Below are 17,120 nucleotides of genomic sequence, written 5' to 3' on the forward strand. Positions count from 1 at the left end.
TTCAACTCACTTCTCACCAGAAACAGGAGAAAACTTCAAACACCACCACATCTTTCACCCACAATCAAGTTGGATTTGAGCTGCTGGTGGAGACTCTCGGAAAGACCAGGCATACACTCTCCTTCTGTCCCTCTCACAAAACTCAACTGTGCAAAATGTCATTGCTCCTTGTGACTGATGATGGGTAACGTCAGGTGGAGGATAAGCTTATCTCCTGCTGTATTTACCATTTCTTATTTCACTGCATGCTGTGCCTTGTCAGAGAATCCAAATAAAACTCTGTGAAACCAGCAGCTTTGCCTCTCCCATCCTGAGGTACAGTGAGCAGCAATGTGATCTGCTTCTTTTCAAGGGGGCTCACAACAAGAGGTTCCAAATTCTTCTTTTCCCAACCAGACCTCAAACTCTCCCTTTATGTGGTCTCAGGACTACTGCTAACAAGCTGATTTGGGTCAAATCCATACGAAGAACAAAGACCAATTTCCCCTTTTGCCTTCCCCCATCCACAGTCCCCAGTGCAAGTGTTACATTATGTTAACTTAGCATAAAAGGTACTATCTTCAGATTGAATATGACCACAGAGCAACTGTGCAAAGCCCAGCTCCCTCCTCTGGCCTATACTTAGCAGTGGAATCCTGGCTGCTCTCCACGGAGGATACATGATACACATGATACACATCTCTGTTATCTCATGCATGACAATGCCTGCTCTGCAGCCCTGAGGAGGAATGGTATCCAGGTTATCCAGGTAGCTACTCTCACCACATCATATCATTTGGCACAGCTGCTGCCAGCTGGCTAGGAGCTCTGAAAATAGAACAGAACATGAAAACGGATTTCTCTAAGCTTCAAAGTGTTTTTGTCTTTTTGGATTTGCCACTAGATGTGGCCAATGGCTGGCTCAGGGAAAGTACCTGACTTTGACCTCTTGTCTTCATAAGCATTATCAATGTACAGTTTTTAGAGCTACATGTGTGAAAAAGAGATATTTAGATAAAATTGGTGACAAAACATTTATCTAATATTTACCATATTTTTGCAGAGCACTTGAAACTGTCTCCATTTCACTAAGATGATTTAAGTGGCTTCATCATGGACAAAATGTTAGTGCTACAAGGATAGCCAGTCCAGCCATAGTGCAAAACTATGTTTCCATCTTTTTAATCTCTCACCAAAGCACTAAGAACCCTCTTCTCTGTTAGATGCCATCGTAGCACAACCCCCTGCAAGAGAGGGGTTGCTCAGAGGAGCTTTCTTGCAAGGCCTGTGCCACAGTTTGAGCAATGTGGCTCTAAAATATGCTCTCCCAGTAAAGTTTTCTGAACATTATTGGCACCTGAGTGCAGGAGCAAATTTCCATGGCAACACACTGGTATGCCTTTTCTTTGTACATTTGTGCTCAGAAGAGATCATTCCTTCTGCAGCTGGACTAGGAGAGGAATAAGCAGCCCCACCTTCTTCCTTTTTATCACATTCTCCCTGAGATAGGTCGTGCCAAGATGAGTCAGAGACTTCTACACAATGAATCATCTTTTCACTCATAGCCATGGACCCAAAGAAGCTCACTCCAAGGTAAAGCAAATTAATAGCACTACTACAGTCCCAGCATTATCCTGACTAATACTAAATGAACCTGAATCTGTGCAAAAAAAAATCAGGACTGGCCTACTTAAAATTTTGGCAACAATCATCATCTTAACAATTACTGAGTAGAAATGAAACACTTAAGGATGACAAATACAGACAAAGCTTTACCTGAAGTACAAGACGGCCACTCAAACAGCTTGCTACAGATGATCAAATGTTCTTTACAGTATTCTGGGAAGTCCCTGTTTCCATACCTAAGTGCAAAACTGACAGCTCAAGTATTTCTTTGACCAGCTCTTTTAGACATCCAGCTGCAAATCTCTAGACCCACTGATAAATAGATAGTGACTAATTCAGTATCTGCAGTTTAACATCCTTCTGAGTTACAGTTTAAATGGAAAGTATTTCCTCAGTTACAGACCATGAATATATAACTTATCTGCTTCCTGCCAAATATGGAAGAAAAATACTGACCAAACATTTATTTCTGCATTAACAGATGCTCTAATTCCACTTATTAGTGAGTTAACAGATGTTTGTTACCAGCACCACTCATATTTTCTGCTCACTGGTTTTGACCCATTACCTCTTCTGTTTTCTGCTCTATTAAGCTGTCCCTTTAGAGAACTGAACAACAACCAAAGCATTCAAACTAGTTGATCATTCCTGTAACCTAAACAGGATGCCTAAACCTTGATGTGATGGGCTGGGGGATCCTCTGTGAAGCTGAGTTCTAATACAGGATTCTTTTATGATGGCAGAGCATTTTAAAGAAACTGACATTTTTAATGTATGTTGCCGTGCAGCTTTTAGAAATCAGATGAGGTTTTTGAACTGGGAGCACAGCCTCTCCAACACCGTAATTCACAGAAAGTGCTTTTTTTCCTGTTTGCTTACAGGGCTCATCATTCTGTTCTCTGGAGCAATTCTCTGGTCTTTCACAATCCTTTCACCTCATTCTCATGACCCAGATGAATCCAAAATTATTTTCTTCCAAGCTGCCAGCGAGTTGGAAAAAGACTTAATATTTTTTTAATGAGTGGGAGACTCATTAAAATGACTTTTCTGCCAGTCATTCCTTCCTAAACCGACTCTAACCATTTCATTAAGCATTATAACTGTGCAAATCTTCCCTCAATTTCAGTAATACTCACTATCCTTCATTCACCATTCCAAGGAACATGACCCCTGATCTTGACACTGCCTTTTTAGTGTACACATCTCTTGATCTTACAATATTAGTGGCAACAGACTTCCTACCAGCAGACTTGTTAAGAAAGCAGGTTTAAAGACTAACACAGCTTTCCAGATCAGGAATGGATATAATCTTAGCAGCCACATACACTGTAAGAAACCCTATTTGCTGAAATATTAAATAAGCACTGATAATATATTTAGACTGAAATTACACTCATAAAGAAAAGATCCCAAATTTGTTGTTTATGCATGGACATATTCTCTCGTATTCTTCACAGCCTTGATCAGTTTTTGTGCACAATGTTATGTTTTCTACAAGCACATATCCATCCCAATTTTTTGTTGTTCTAGTATTGACTTTATTACCCTGTCCTCTAGCAGAGCCATTTCCCTTCTTCTAAGGTACTAGACAAAAGATGAACATTTCTTTTAGACAAGAAACTTAAAGAAAAGTTAAATGCCTCATGTCCAGAATTTTCCTGTCCTCTGTTTTCCTTTTCTCATGGACAAGATGATCATACTGGTTTTTCCCTAGAAATTCAACAACAATCAGTTACTTTTTGGACAACACTTGCTCATTAGGATTCATACATCCTGCTAAATCTCTGTCTTTGTGGAATCTTATCTCTTGTCTTAGATCCAAAATGACAGCAAGTTGGTGCCTATGTACCCCAGGGAGAATGTTCATTCCTATCCAATCCTCAAAACACTTGAGGTCTACTTCATTAATCTCAAGGGTTCTGGCCCATACTACAATCCAACCCTGTCAGCTGCATGAACATCCAGACCAGGTTCCCATCAGACAGCACTGTAGCAATTATATAGTTAACCCATGTGAAAGACCTCTTTGCCTTAACAATAGATTACTTGGCTTCTGACCTCTGGTGTTAGAATTTGCCTTGTTTTTCTTTCAGCTTCTGTGGTCTTAGACTCTCTTTATGGCTTCTTTCTCCAGCTCAGGATTAAGGGTGATAGTACTGACAGTTCAATGGGACAGTTTTCAATCTTTCTCTTCTGTTTCATAGGGCCAGACCTTGCCCCTGCAATCCAAGGATCTTTCCTGGTAAGCAAACTTCATGCACAGGTTGTAGACTATAGGAAAATAAAGATAGTGTAGAAAGTAATCTTACCCCTAAGGAGTTGCAGCTGGGCCAATTATCAAAGATTAGGAACGGGCCTGACTTTAAGAGGCCCCAGCTGTAACCAGTGAGAAGAAGAGTGCTATAAAAGAGTGGGGTGGCTGCTTGAGAAGGAACTGGAGTCACTTGGCTGCTCTGTGAAGATGAGTCAGTGCTCTGAGGAGCTGTCCACAAGAAACACCAAGAAGGTATGGAACTTTTGGGTAAAGAGATAACAGTATGGAACCCCTGCAATAAGATGACAACACAGGTACTACTAAAAAGCTTCTGGACAAGAAGCAAACATCTGTGTCAAGCCACTGGTGTTCTGATCCCAGCATGCTGTGCCCATCTATCGCTTGGAATAGTTTATTCATTAATCTCCATCACCCACCTTCATTAGAAATAATAATCATTTGGTCACAACTTCAAACAGCAAAATTCACTACAAACTCAAGGGGTACACAGAGACACAGTGCCTGATGAAATGGATACTCAGATGGCTTGGGGGATCCCCAGCTCTGCCACAGAGAGTGTGGACAGCAGATGGCCTAAACACACCTCTCTGTGAGTGCCTTTAGCTCAGACCACGGGACCCAAGGATATATCTGCCAAAATAATCCTTTTTGCCCTGCCTGCGGTCATATTAAAACTTGATCCAGAAAATAAATCAACCACATGATTGCATCCATTCCTCTCCTGGAGAGCTATCCAATACAGTCTAGGAGGTATTGTGAAATAGGGATCATTTTCCTTAATCCATGTCTGACATTTTTTTCTGAAACTGGAAGAAAGGGAAGGTTAATTCAAATTCATGGAATTTCCTTTTAGTGCTTTCTCAAGGTTTCAATTTTCTTTACTGAACAATTCCACGAAGGAGAAAAAACTGAAACAATTTATTTGTCTTTGGTTAATTAGAATTGTTCCTTGTAAACCACATACTAAGATTTTAGTGTAACTCTTTGGAGGATAACTGGGAGAAGAACTGAAATGTAAACAGTAACAGGCATACAGACTAATTGAAGAGAGCATTTCTAGTTCCTCAGAGGTATCAGAAGAAAAGAATTATAAAAATGCAACACAGTCTCAACTTCAAAGGATTACTAGGAGAGGAAAAAAAGGTGAAAGGAAACATTTAAGCTACAACTGAGAAACAGACTGATTTAAAAGCTGCTTGAGAATTAACTGCAATACTTCAAGAACTGCAAGTAGAAAGGGACACCATCCCATTACAAAACATTTGTCAGCAAATCTGAAAGTACACATTGAAGGGATTGCCTTCTTTTCCCTTCATTTTCTTTTTCCTTAAGTGTTTCCTATAATATTTTATTTCTTCTTTCTTCATAAAGGCACAAGACAAATGATCAAAAAGCTTGAAGATATACTCTAAGTTGTTCTTATTTTGTTTAAAGAGAAAGTGAAGATATTTTACTTTTTCCCCTTTCTTCTCAAACACTGACTCAGAGCAGTTAAGTGAGCCCACAAAAAAATGACTCATTGCAGAGCTGAAATGCCACAAGGCTAACTCAGTGGGAGACAAAAGCATACCATCTATGCATAAAAGAGCTGCCTGGAGATAAGATTAATTGTTTCTCCCTCTTCTAAAAACAGAAAAATGTTAGAAGCAATTCCTACAAAGAGGGGAAAAGTCCTGGGTTTTCAGAATCCTAGGGTGTTATTTATCCATGAAAGCACATAGCCAACATACCATTACACTGTACAGGCTCCAGCAAATGGAAACAAAATGTTATTCAGCCAAGATATTACCTCACAGGAGATTAGTCAGTCGTTTACTATGAAAGTAGGAGTTTATTCTTGGACTCTTCCTTCCTAATGGCAAGAGGATGCCAGCTTGAACTAGATCTCAGGCATCCTAGTGGTTAGCCCAACTTTGCTTTCTTAGGACATGCAGCTTGGTAAAACGTGTTTAGCACCATTAGTAACAGCAACCTTTTCCTTCTTTGCTTTGGCTTTTGAAAACAAACAAAACCACACAACCCTTTAAAACTGCAAACTCTCGTTATAATTTTGAACCTGCTCAAGCCTTTCACCCTAAAGCCATTTCACTCTTGCACTTTGGCTTGCCCAGTAGAAAAAAAAACACTTAAAAGCCTTCGGTTTTCCCACTTCAGCATATGGCTGAATGGGAACAAAACACAGCAATTCCCATGAAAAGCTTGACCCAGACCCAGCTAAGGGAAGCATCAGCAATCAAGTACTGTTTTGCCACTCACCAGGACCAATCCTCAGGTTTTCTGCTGAAATACAAAGGCCAACTTATTTTTCATGCTAATAATTTGTAACATGATGTACTCCAGGAGTGTAACAAAATAAAATGAGTTACTTCTGACCCACCTAGTGAGCAGGATAGCAAAAGTATTTCACATAATAAGTCAACTGCCAAGTGACTTTCTTTCCCTTGCATTTCATCAAGAGAACATTCTTCAAATCCTGAGTAACAGGATTAGTGCTTTGCACTAACATTCATAAGAAAATACTCAACTGAAATAGCAGAATGTACCAGGTATCACCTAAAATGGCAGATCTCCCTTCTTCTGTCCCCAGGTTCCAAAGGAAAATTCCACTTTCCAGTAAGCAGACATAGCTGTATCTCCCAATGCACTGACAGACTTTCTAGAAAGGTGTAGATGTTGCAAGAGTTCACTTGCAGTTGCTTTGGAGCAGTGGCACACAAGAGAATTATTAGCAGAGAATTCAAAGGCTGACATTAGAGACCCAAGCACTAGAGGGGAAGAACTTCACATCCAACAGGCAGAATTTGTGGGAGCCTGAACACTAAGTGGAAAACTGTCAGCCTAACTGAAAATGCAGGCAAACCAGGAAAAGGAGGGACATGAGCAAAAAGTCACCCACATGCCCAGAGAGAACTCTGACCACTGGACAGAAAGTCACATGTGTAACACTGGGCATGCTTTGAGCACCTCTTGGGAATCAAACCTCACCAGCAGGCTGGGGAATACCAATCTGCAACTCCTCCAAGCATCCTCCTGAGGATCAAAGCACTGTCAAATCTAAGGTAGCTCTACATGTGCCTTTAGGCAGAACCAGGTGAAAAGGTTAACGCAGTGTTACAAAGACAACATCTTAGAGGAAATGCGGAAAGTACCCAAACACGGCTGGATTTTGGACAAACAGTTGCCTGAAGGCATGCCTGGCCCATGCAGTGGGATAACAGGAAGGAGCTCACTGGGTGAGAGCTGCTACATTCACACATTGCCATGAGGAAATACTAGTGCAGTCAGCCCACAAAAGTGTGGGCTCCTTTGAGAGGAGGTGCCTTCCTCAGCCATCAGGCACAGGCTTGCAATGACACAGCTCAAGTGTCTCCATGCTGCTCTCACTCTTTCATGCTCCCCTTATGAGCATCACAGAAGCAATTTACTTTCATTGTACATGCACCTACATATACAGACACATACAATCTATACCACATATCCAGCTCTGTAGATATGCCCAGAAGATGCTGAAAACAACCAAATTCTAGGAGCAAATCCCTGTTCTTTGTTGAAAACTACTAGCCATTTGTCTATTCTGTTTATACAGTGATCCATTTCTGTATGATGGTTCTGACTGCTAGTAATTACTACTTCAGTTCCAAAAGGAAAAGGTGATTGTACTTGAGTAAGAAAGCACTCACTTCAGCTGGCACACAAGACTTCAGATTCTTCATGGTCCAGTGCTTTTTGCCGAATTTCAAGGCAGCAAGCTAAACCATGTGCAATAAAACCAAGTGACTCAGTTGTTTTGTTTGGCTGTGCCAATCAAGGGAGCCTGCTGAATGCATTTCACACACATAATTTGTCTCAGCATCAGCTGGAAATGAGGCTTTCACCACGTATGTATAAAAACTGTCATACTACCTCACATTGGAGAGAATGCCCCACATACCAGTGGGGAATATAAAAGCAGTCTCCTCCAAAATTAGTTGAACTGGAATTTGGCTGACTCTGAGATGATGTTATTTTTTCAACATTTTCTTTACTAGAGAAAGATGATTTGACAGTGAACTTTACTAATCAAAGATGAGGTTCTAGCATCTTTGCTAGACACCTTCCTGAATGGTTTAAAAACCCTTGTCTACATTTCACTACAGTATCAAATGGCCAGACTTTCACACTCAGGAAAGAAGTGAAAAGTGTTAGTGAAAACCGTGTGAATGGAAAAGTCAGAAACAGAGAAGAAGAGCAGATTGCAAAGAAATGCTTAATGGACAAGAACAAACAGATCTGCCACGCAATAATGTTTGAAAAAAATCTTGCTGAGTTTCTTTAATTCTCGTTGAAAATTCTGCCCCAATTAAACACGAGTGGACTAAATGATGCAAAGCCATTGGATACAAGCACTTACCTGCTCTGTCTCAACAAAGTTGGACACGTGTCCATCATCATTGACCCCTCGGACGTGGAAGCGGACACCGGCCCGCTCGCGGCTGATGCGGGAGATGAGGCAGGCTTTGGCCTTCTTGTGGGAAGCATAAACAGTGCGGATGTCCACGACCCCACAGACCACCTTCAGCAGCCAGTCGGAGCAGTTCACCTGGTAGTGCTTGAAGGGCACATGCAATAGCTGGTTCCTGAAAGGTTCAACAACATACAGAGACATTACTGAGTAAAACAAACAGACAGGCATGGGTGCCACCTGACAACAATCGCTAATTTAATCAAGTAATGTTTTATGACCCCTTTTCTGCTGTACCTTATCTCTGCCCAGGAAATATCGAGAAGAAACCCTTGTGAACTACTATGTTGAACTGAACGTGGCAAATTTTAACCACACAGCTGCCACCAAGGTGCTGTCTTTATATCTTGTACCTGTCTTATAAATTCAGATGCAAATGTCACCTCTTTCAGCTCCAGAAATTTATATTTAGTAATCTTTTAATAAATTACAGTGATGTCAAGCTAATCACTTTTTTTACAAAAGTACTGCCTGGACCTTAGCATTCACTACAGGATGAAGAACTGGTTCAAAATCCACCAGGATTTTCAGAAAAAAAAAATTCCAAGCAGAAACTGGATCTGTAAGTCACTGGAGATATTGCAAAAAGTACTACTAAAATGAAGAGGAACATCTGTTCTAACCTTCAAGATCAACAATTCAAGAAACCTGTCACGTCTAACTAACAAATCTAGTCTCTTTTATTATGAAGTGTTTCTTTACTTCATGTCTCAAAATGTGCCTTAAGTTACATAGGAGGGCCAGGAAAATATCTTTTATGGCCATGCATTGCTCAATAGAGGATCTGTAAAAGAGAGTGAAACCCCTGAAGAATTGTTCTTTTAGAGTACAGCATTTACCAAAAAAGGTGCAAGGCATTGTTACATTTTTAATCTAAATATGTAACAGAAAAAGCAGCTCCTTTTTTTAGCTCAATTTAGCTCTTTTTAAGCTCAATTTTTGCTATCTCTTCCACCTCTTTCTCCCACTTCTACTTGCATAGGAAGTCCTCACTCAGGCAAATTCCAGTAGAATTGTTTGTTGTTGTTGCAGTTCATTAAACAGGCAGTTTGCGTTGCCTATAACTAAGGTCATCTTACACTTTTCATTGTATAACTATTTATCTCATTGTTTACTTTCCTCAAGCATCTATTTTTTTGTCTGAAATTTCCCATATCACCTAAATACCTCAAGATAAATTTTTGGAGCAATTTTTTGCCTTTAATGTGATGTTGTCACCACTTTTCCCTGTTCTACAACATACTGCAGAATGGAAACTCTTCAGAATTTACTTCTGGATTAGCCAGAAGCAGCAAATATACTTCTCTTCCAAGAAAAAAGTTTCAAAAGACAGTAGAGGGAAAAGGAGATGTTTTAAATGTTCTTTATTATGGGATATTGTCATCTTAGCAGTCTCATCATTGGAGTACAACAAATTTCTGCCATGTGTCTGACTTGACAATGCTTGGTCACCTTTTGGAGAGGGATGCATCATTAGCACAGTTGAAAGCAAGTATTTATTATGTATCTTTCTTTAGTTTTAAAGTCAACCCACTAAATCTTACCAGTCAAAATCACATCATAGCAAGAAAGATTATTTAGCCTAACTGAACTGCTCTCTCATGTTAATTTATCACCCATTATGAACTTTTTTGCTTATTTAATATTCACCTACTTTGGGCCACAAGCCTCACTGCACATTCTAGCAGCACATTCACATTTAACCCCACCAGTTATTTTCCACCTACATCAAACCCTCATTTATTTCCAGAACAGCTATGCCTGCTGTGTGACTTTTTGTTTAAAAAGAAGGGGTGGGGGTGGGGAAGGGTATAGAAATGCAAGCATTATGCCAAAACTTGCAAAGCAAACAAACTGAACTACATCAACCCAGCATTGTGTTTTCCCTTTTCCCCTCAACCAATACTTACCACAATATGAGATAACTTTTCTTTGCTTTATAAGCACAAGAAAGTAAAAAGCACAGAGTTGTGTATTGCAGCAGTTTTGTTTTGTGTGATTTGTGTTTGCACTGAGCTGTAAACATATTAATATTGATGTTTTCAACATAAAAACTAGTGCACATTACTGAAACAATAAACTACAGACTTCAAACACCTACTTCTAAAAAATAACACATACTTCAGTGCAAACAATGGGATTTATGAACAGTTCAAGCACAGGTTTCCATTAGATAACTCTAAAGAAAAGTACTTAAAAGGACTGCAGGGGAAACTATTCATGACATAGAAGAGATGTTTCTGTAGTATGAGCAATATATATCTGGTATTTCCCCCTTTGAAGCATAATATGTCATTTTATAATGGCACTTCACTATCAGATTAATTTTAATTAAACACAAGTTCCCATGAATTCATTAAAGCCACCTGCCCTGTAAAAGGACATGTCAATGAAATGAAGGGAGATGGACCTGAAATGCGCATGTTCACTTCCCTCTGAGAAAGTCTGAGCAATGAGATACAGGTGGGGACAACAGAAGACTCAGGTAGAACACGCAGTACTAACCAGAAGAACGAGTTACCAGATTCATAGCTGTTATCACCCTGCTTCTGAGCCCGCACAGTCAGGTCAAAGTTTGAGCCTGCATTAGGCCAGGAGAAATAGAACATCCCAGAGTTCAGTATTTTCTTCAAGGCAGTAACGCGCTCGTCTTCCTTGGTTTCTTCCTGGAGAGGACAGAAATCTGTTGCAGTAATTTTGTAAACTTCAGCATCCAGGATTTTGCCCACCGACGTACAGCCTGTCACCAGGACCAGAAAGTGCAGCCGAGCGTTACCTAGAAAGTGACAGACAGTTACAAAAGGGTTATTTCCAGGGGGACTCGGCTCCTCATCAGTCCTGTCACATGCAGTGCCGACAGGGCTCCAGCAGAGGCCAGCGTCTTTGCTTCACGAGAGAACAAACAGGAAAAACAGGCACGCAGGCCGCGTTCTTCACATTTCTGAATTCCTCTTAACTGCAGACAAGTGACTGCAATTGCACAATATCCCATAACACCTCTCCATCGACATCCTTTGTTGCACTAGAGTGTGTTTTCCCCACTGACTTTATGAAGAGCAAAGTGCTTACCATTGGAACAATACTCAAAAAGTCAATTTCATCACCCTACAGAACATAGAGCATTCAGATTCTTTATTGGCTTCAGCTGAAGCTGGGCATGTTCAGACATTTGTAAAATTTCAGTATTACCAATTCTTAAGATTTTGCTTTTTGTATCACTAAAGCATGTACATGATTCAACAACAACCTCAGCTATCACTAAAACAATTACAGCTGCCATAACTGTGAAATCACGAAGCAGCTGAACTTCAGGGCCCCAAGGCTAAAAGATAAATTTGGAGCTGGAGAACATCACTGTAATCAGATCTCTCATACACAGAACCATCTCCACCTCTGCTCATTCTCTCTGAACTGGTAATTAAGAAACAGTAAAACAATTTTTTCTGGAAATGCTGGTTTTGCTACAAAGAAACTGCTTGATTCACTTAAATTGGCCTGAAATGGAGACAATGTCATCCTAGTCACTCTAGCTAGTAAGAAAAGGTGGAAATGAGCCAAGATTTATTAATTTAGCACAGCAGAACCAACAGTTGACCTGCCGAGAGCAAGTTAATTAGCAAAGGGCACAGTGACAATCTGGGACAATATGGCTTCAGACCACAAAAGGGAACACTTAGGATCACTCTTCAACCCTCCAGCATGACCCACTGTCTGGAAATGCACACCAGCTCTCACACAACAACTACTCTTTTTCTGAAACACCAGTAGGGGAGTCCTTGCTTTCAGATAACAGGCTGGCTACAGAAGGTAGAGTTAGGGGTGGTTTTCAGAAGGGCCAGAATATTTGTGTAGGCACGTGGGACTGGAATGGCAGGACAAGGTGGGAGATTAGATCTTATTCATTCTGTTCTGCTGACTCCAGTTTTGTATAAAGGCCAGTGTAGGTGGTATTTACTAGAAAGCTCTGTTCATCACATTTCTTTCTGTAACAACGCTGTGCTGTGTTCTCCTTCTTGAGTGCTTTCAAGACATATATTTTCCGTGCTTGTGATATCGCAGCAGAGGGCTAGAAATACTGACAGTTTATTCCTCCTTTGCACATGACTTTGTGTAATTATAAAGAATAAAAAAGAGGAGACACATCAGTTATCACCACAAGAGTCCATAACTGACCAAATACTGCCCTGCAGCCTCCAGAAAGGGTTAGGAGGAGTTAGCAGTCTCTCAGGATAGCCAAAAGCTTCTGTGACTTAGCTGAAACCATGCAAAACTGATCAGCTCAAAGTAACCTTCACTCACAAGACTTTGGAAGCAATACACAGAAACACTATTAGCATGCCTTAATATCAGTCAGCTTGGTTAGTCACAAAAAAACAGTAGTGAAGGACTTGGAGAGCTGCCTGGCAGCGATGCTGAACAAAGAGTACAAGTACTTTCATTGCCTTCGGTGACGTAAAGCTTTCCTACACAGTTCAGAAGACATCAAATGAGAAAGTCAACATTAAATTAGCCAAAGAGAACAAAAGCTTAATAATACAGAGCTTGTTACCTGTGGTTCTGTCCTGGTTGCAGGACATTGCAACCAGTGGAAAATCACTGAATCTAAACAGAATAATCCTCTAATTCAAGAAGGAATTGAATAGGAATATTTGCCTTAGCTAGAAACTTACTTTTGCTTACCAGAGACTATAAACTCTTTTTACTATCTCCTCCACTCAACCACTCACCCCCAAATGGGATACTTATCCACATACTGCAAGGTCCAGCATCTCTACTCCCTTAAATCACTAGCTAAAAAGCTCCAAAAAAGTAATCATGCCTGAGAAGGTATTGCATTTTCCCTGAAGTGTAAGGAGATTGGTTTTCCAAAGCTGTGATACTTTTCTGCCACTGGGCAGCAACTCCACAGGAAAGAGTCAGGGTTGTTCAGCCTGGAGAAAAGAAGGCTCAGGGAAAACCTTATTACAGCCTTTCAATATTTGAAGGGGGGCCTATAACAAAAGATGGAGAGAGACTTTTCACAAGGGCTTGTAGTGATAAGACAAGGGGCAACAGTTTTTCACTGAAAGAGGGGAAATTTAGATTGAATATAAGGAAGATATATCTCTTTTACAACGAGAGTAGTGAAACAGTGGAACAGGTTTTCCAGGGAAGTTGTGGGTGCCTCACCCCTGGGAAGTGTTCCAGGCCAGGTTGGAAGGGGCTTTGAGTAACCTGGTCTAGAGGCAGTGTCCCTGTCCATGACAGGGGCATTGGGAGTAGATGGTCTATAAAGGTCTCCTCTGACTTGAGCCATTCTACAGTTCCATTCACACAGAATAATCTCTCTACAGTACTCCAAATTAGAGAGCAACCACCAGGCACTTCTCATGATACCTTTGAACAGAGACAGGCTGGCAAAGGAGCTCACACTTACAGCCCAGAAACTGGAGGAAAAGGATGAAAAGAGAGATTTAAGGTATGTTAAAGCTAGCCTGCTTTGCTACTTGGTCCTCCCAGGCTGTGAGTGAGTGGTCTTCAGAACAGCTGTGAGTGAGGTGGTCTTCAGAACAGCTCTAACTTCTCTTATTTGCTTAAATGACTCAGGATTTGCATTTGCTGCAAAACAGACAATGCAGAAACCCTATAACATCATAGCCCCAGCTCAACACAAATCTCTCTGAATCTGTACCTTGCAAAAAAGTCCCAAGCCCCATCCTCTGATAGCACTTTCATTCCAGGTGGTATTTGGACAATGGTCCTGGGAACCAGCTCTGGGCTATCACTGCACTGTCTGTAGGAGGAAGATCCCTGCTTGATGCACATGTCCTCTTGGCACAGGGAACAAGCTGATCACAATATCCTATGCTCTGTGCCTGTGTCCTCCCCATTTTATTCACAGCACAGACGTAGCCATTGGGTTCTGAATGGAGGTAATGCTCCTGTCAACCTTTCACCCTTTTAGAACCTCGCACAGCAGAATTAATGCTGCCAAAACACAGCTGTGCTATGATCTTTTAGTCATGTTTCCATTAAGGTATAAGAAATTACTCACCACTAAGCTATATAGCTAAACACAGAGAAGGCTTTCCTTGTCTTCCCTTCTTTACCAGCAACATCTAGATGGGCCTACAGTTTTCAATTATAACATGAAAGTCCTTCAGATTTCAGTTGCCTTTTCAGGTCAGTTTCTCTTGGTACCAATCACCAAACACGTCAGCTGTAGACTATTTACCATACCCCACCTTGGAAAATAAAAATATTTTTATTTCTCCTTTAACTTACACAAGTAGTTTAAAGTAAAATCCTCATTAATACTAGCCTTCTAAACTGTACACATAGAAGAAAGTAATTTAGGAATGTAAGAACTTCAATTGAAGGTCACAACTGTAGAAATGTCCTTCCTGTCCTTGGGATGCAACATGGAATGTTTTAAAGAAATCTCTGAAATAATTTTAGAGCAAGAAGTGAAGTGTTCCTTACTGGTCATGCTTTCTACAGCAACACATCTATGAAAAAGCAAGACCCACATATAGTACTAAAGAAAAAAAAAATATTTCAAAGTTATGGCCAAACTTTGATTTCAGATAAATGGGTACAAATGTTCATGTATTGTGACCAAGATCATTATTTTGCCCTATTACAGCTATCAATCACTACAACAATCTGTAAAGAAGACTTTTGAAGAAATGTAAGAAATGTTTTGCTCACAGTGATATGAGCTGAATGCCCTTTTATTAGGTTGCACAACAGAGGCAGAGGATGAAGAATATTTAGCACAGAAACAAGACAATAATAATTTCCATCCGTTTTTTCAAATGCTCTTGTGAAACCAACTGCCTTTATCCAAGTTGAACAGGAAATGCAGTTCTGGTACGTCACACTGTACAATAATAAGCTGCAGTTTCTGTATTTAACCTGTCTACACAACTCAAGGCAATTGTTTCCCCTGCAGCTTAGGGGATGATTTCAATGTTGTCTATTTTGAGCTACAGTGAAAAGGAGTCCAATATTCAATTCTTATTTTGTCCTTCTTAACTGTAACTATTTCACTCAAGACTGCCTTTTCTTTCCAAAATAATTTTCTCCAATTTTTGCTCTTTCTCCATTTCATCACAGTCATGTATTCCCTCAGACTTTTCCATTTCCACTCCACACATACTCCATTCCATTTTGTAGACCACTGAAAACCAATTTTGCCTCTCATCTATCTTCAAAAATAGCAACAGAACACAGGAGAGCAGTACATTCTAACCACCTAGCTGAAAATTCCTGAGTATATCTACAACAGAATTATGAAAAGAGCCAAGACTTTCCAAACTATCATTTTAGTCTCAAAGATACTCCTCTTTCTCTTTCTTCTAAACACAACCACATTTTTAGGATATGTGCAAAAGGAACAGAAGACAGGTACTTAGTTGTCCTTTTCAAAATATCTTCCTTTCAACTATACACTGTATATGTACAAGAGTGAGAATATATACACAATCTCATGAATTCAGAATGCCTCCCCAAATACAGCAGCTGTATTAAATCAAACAACCTATGTGCTGATGGTGTTAAAATATCCCCTTATGTATGCATCTCTTCCTGACATCACAGTATCTGAAAAAACACTGTAAAGCCAGCTCTTTTAACACTTTGCTTAAGATGTATTTGTCACTGCTAGATCTTCTTTGGCAGCAAAATCTTGGCTGAGGTACAGCTCAGAGACACTGTACAATTCATTCTGCTGCCATCCATCTCACAAAAGAAAGCAAAAGAACTTAGTGAGTCATGTTAACAGACATAAGTACATACAAGTGAATGTTATTACTGGTGGGAAACATTAACTTTGTGAGTCAGTTTCACATATTTCATCTACTTTCTTGTGAAAAGCATGATCTATTTTGGCAGGCATACAATGTGATTTATTTGGATTTCTAAGTAGCGATATTTACAGATTAATTAAAATGTTCAGAGACATCTTTCATGTCTTGGCAGAAAGTTTTCCCTTCTGCTCTACAAATATACTCTTAACATCTCAGTGGAATGTATTTTCACAAATAGTCTCGGTTAATTTAATACTTATGGTCTGTATGTTTCCAGTAGTAAGAAAAAATGCTGATACTTCTGAACAAAGTCTATGCAACCACTGAAGCCCAGAGAAGAGCTGGCAAATTATGCCTTTGTTAGCAGCTGCTAAAATACATTATACAAAAATGGAAAAAGCTCCACTGCATTCCTGTGGTCGTTTGACTCACCCTGGCTGGATGCCAGGTGCCCACCAAAGCTGTTCTGTTACTCCCCTCCTCAGCTGGGCAGGGGAGAAAAATAAAATGAAAGGCTTATGGGTCGAGATAAGGGCAGAGAGACATCATTGAGCAGTTATGGGCAAAACAGACTTAACTTGGGGAAATTAGTTTTATTTATCACAAATCAAAACAGAGTAGGACAATGAGGAAAACACCTTCTTCCACATCTCCTTTTTTCCCAGGTTTAACTTTACTCCCAATTTTCTCTTCCCCAGTGGTACAGGGGGAAGAGAAATAGGGGCTGTGATCAGTTCATCACACATTGTCTCTGCCACTCCTTTCTCCTCATGGGGAGGACTCCTCACACTCTTCCCCTGCTCCAGCATGGAGACCCTCCCATGGAAGACAGTCCTCCTTGAACTTCTCCAGCATGACTCCATCCCATGGGCTGCAGTTCTTCACAAACTGCTCCAGAGTGGGTCCCTCACAGAAGGTGCAGACCTTCTGGAACAAACTGTCACAAATC

The 17,120-nt window shown here is 40.4% G+C and overlaps 1 protein-coding gene across 1 annotated transcript in view; it reads right to left on the minus strand.

Annotated features, from left to right (window-relative positions):
- The window catches only part of SYNJ2 (synaptojanin 2), a 55,778-nt gene that overhangs the window by 36,219 nt on the left and 2,439 nt on the right, over positions 1–17,120 (minus strand). The window contains exons 2-3 of the mRNA XM_054280644.1: positions 10,887–11,157; positions 8,271–8,496 (exon numbers count right to left, since the gene is read on the minus strand). Coding sequence (XP_054136619.1) covers positions 8,271–8,496; positions 10,887–10,990 — 330 coding nt within the window. The 5' untranslated portion in view covers positions 10,991–11,157. The remainder of the gene's footprint in view (positions 1–8,270; positions 8,497–10,886; positions 11,158–17,120) is intronic.

Source organism: Melozone crissalis, unplaced genomic scaffold (genome assembly GCF_028551555.1).
Source record: "Melozone crissalis strain CALT ecotype California unplaced genomic scaffold, PUWL_Pcris_2 ptg000027l_1, whole genome shotgun sequence".
Classification (NCBI taxonomy): Eukaryota; Metazoa; Chordata; class Aves; order Passeriformes; family Passerellidae; genus Melozone; species Melozone crissalis.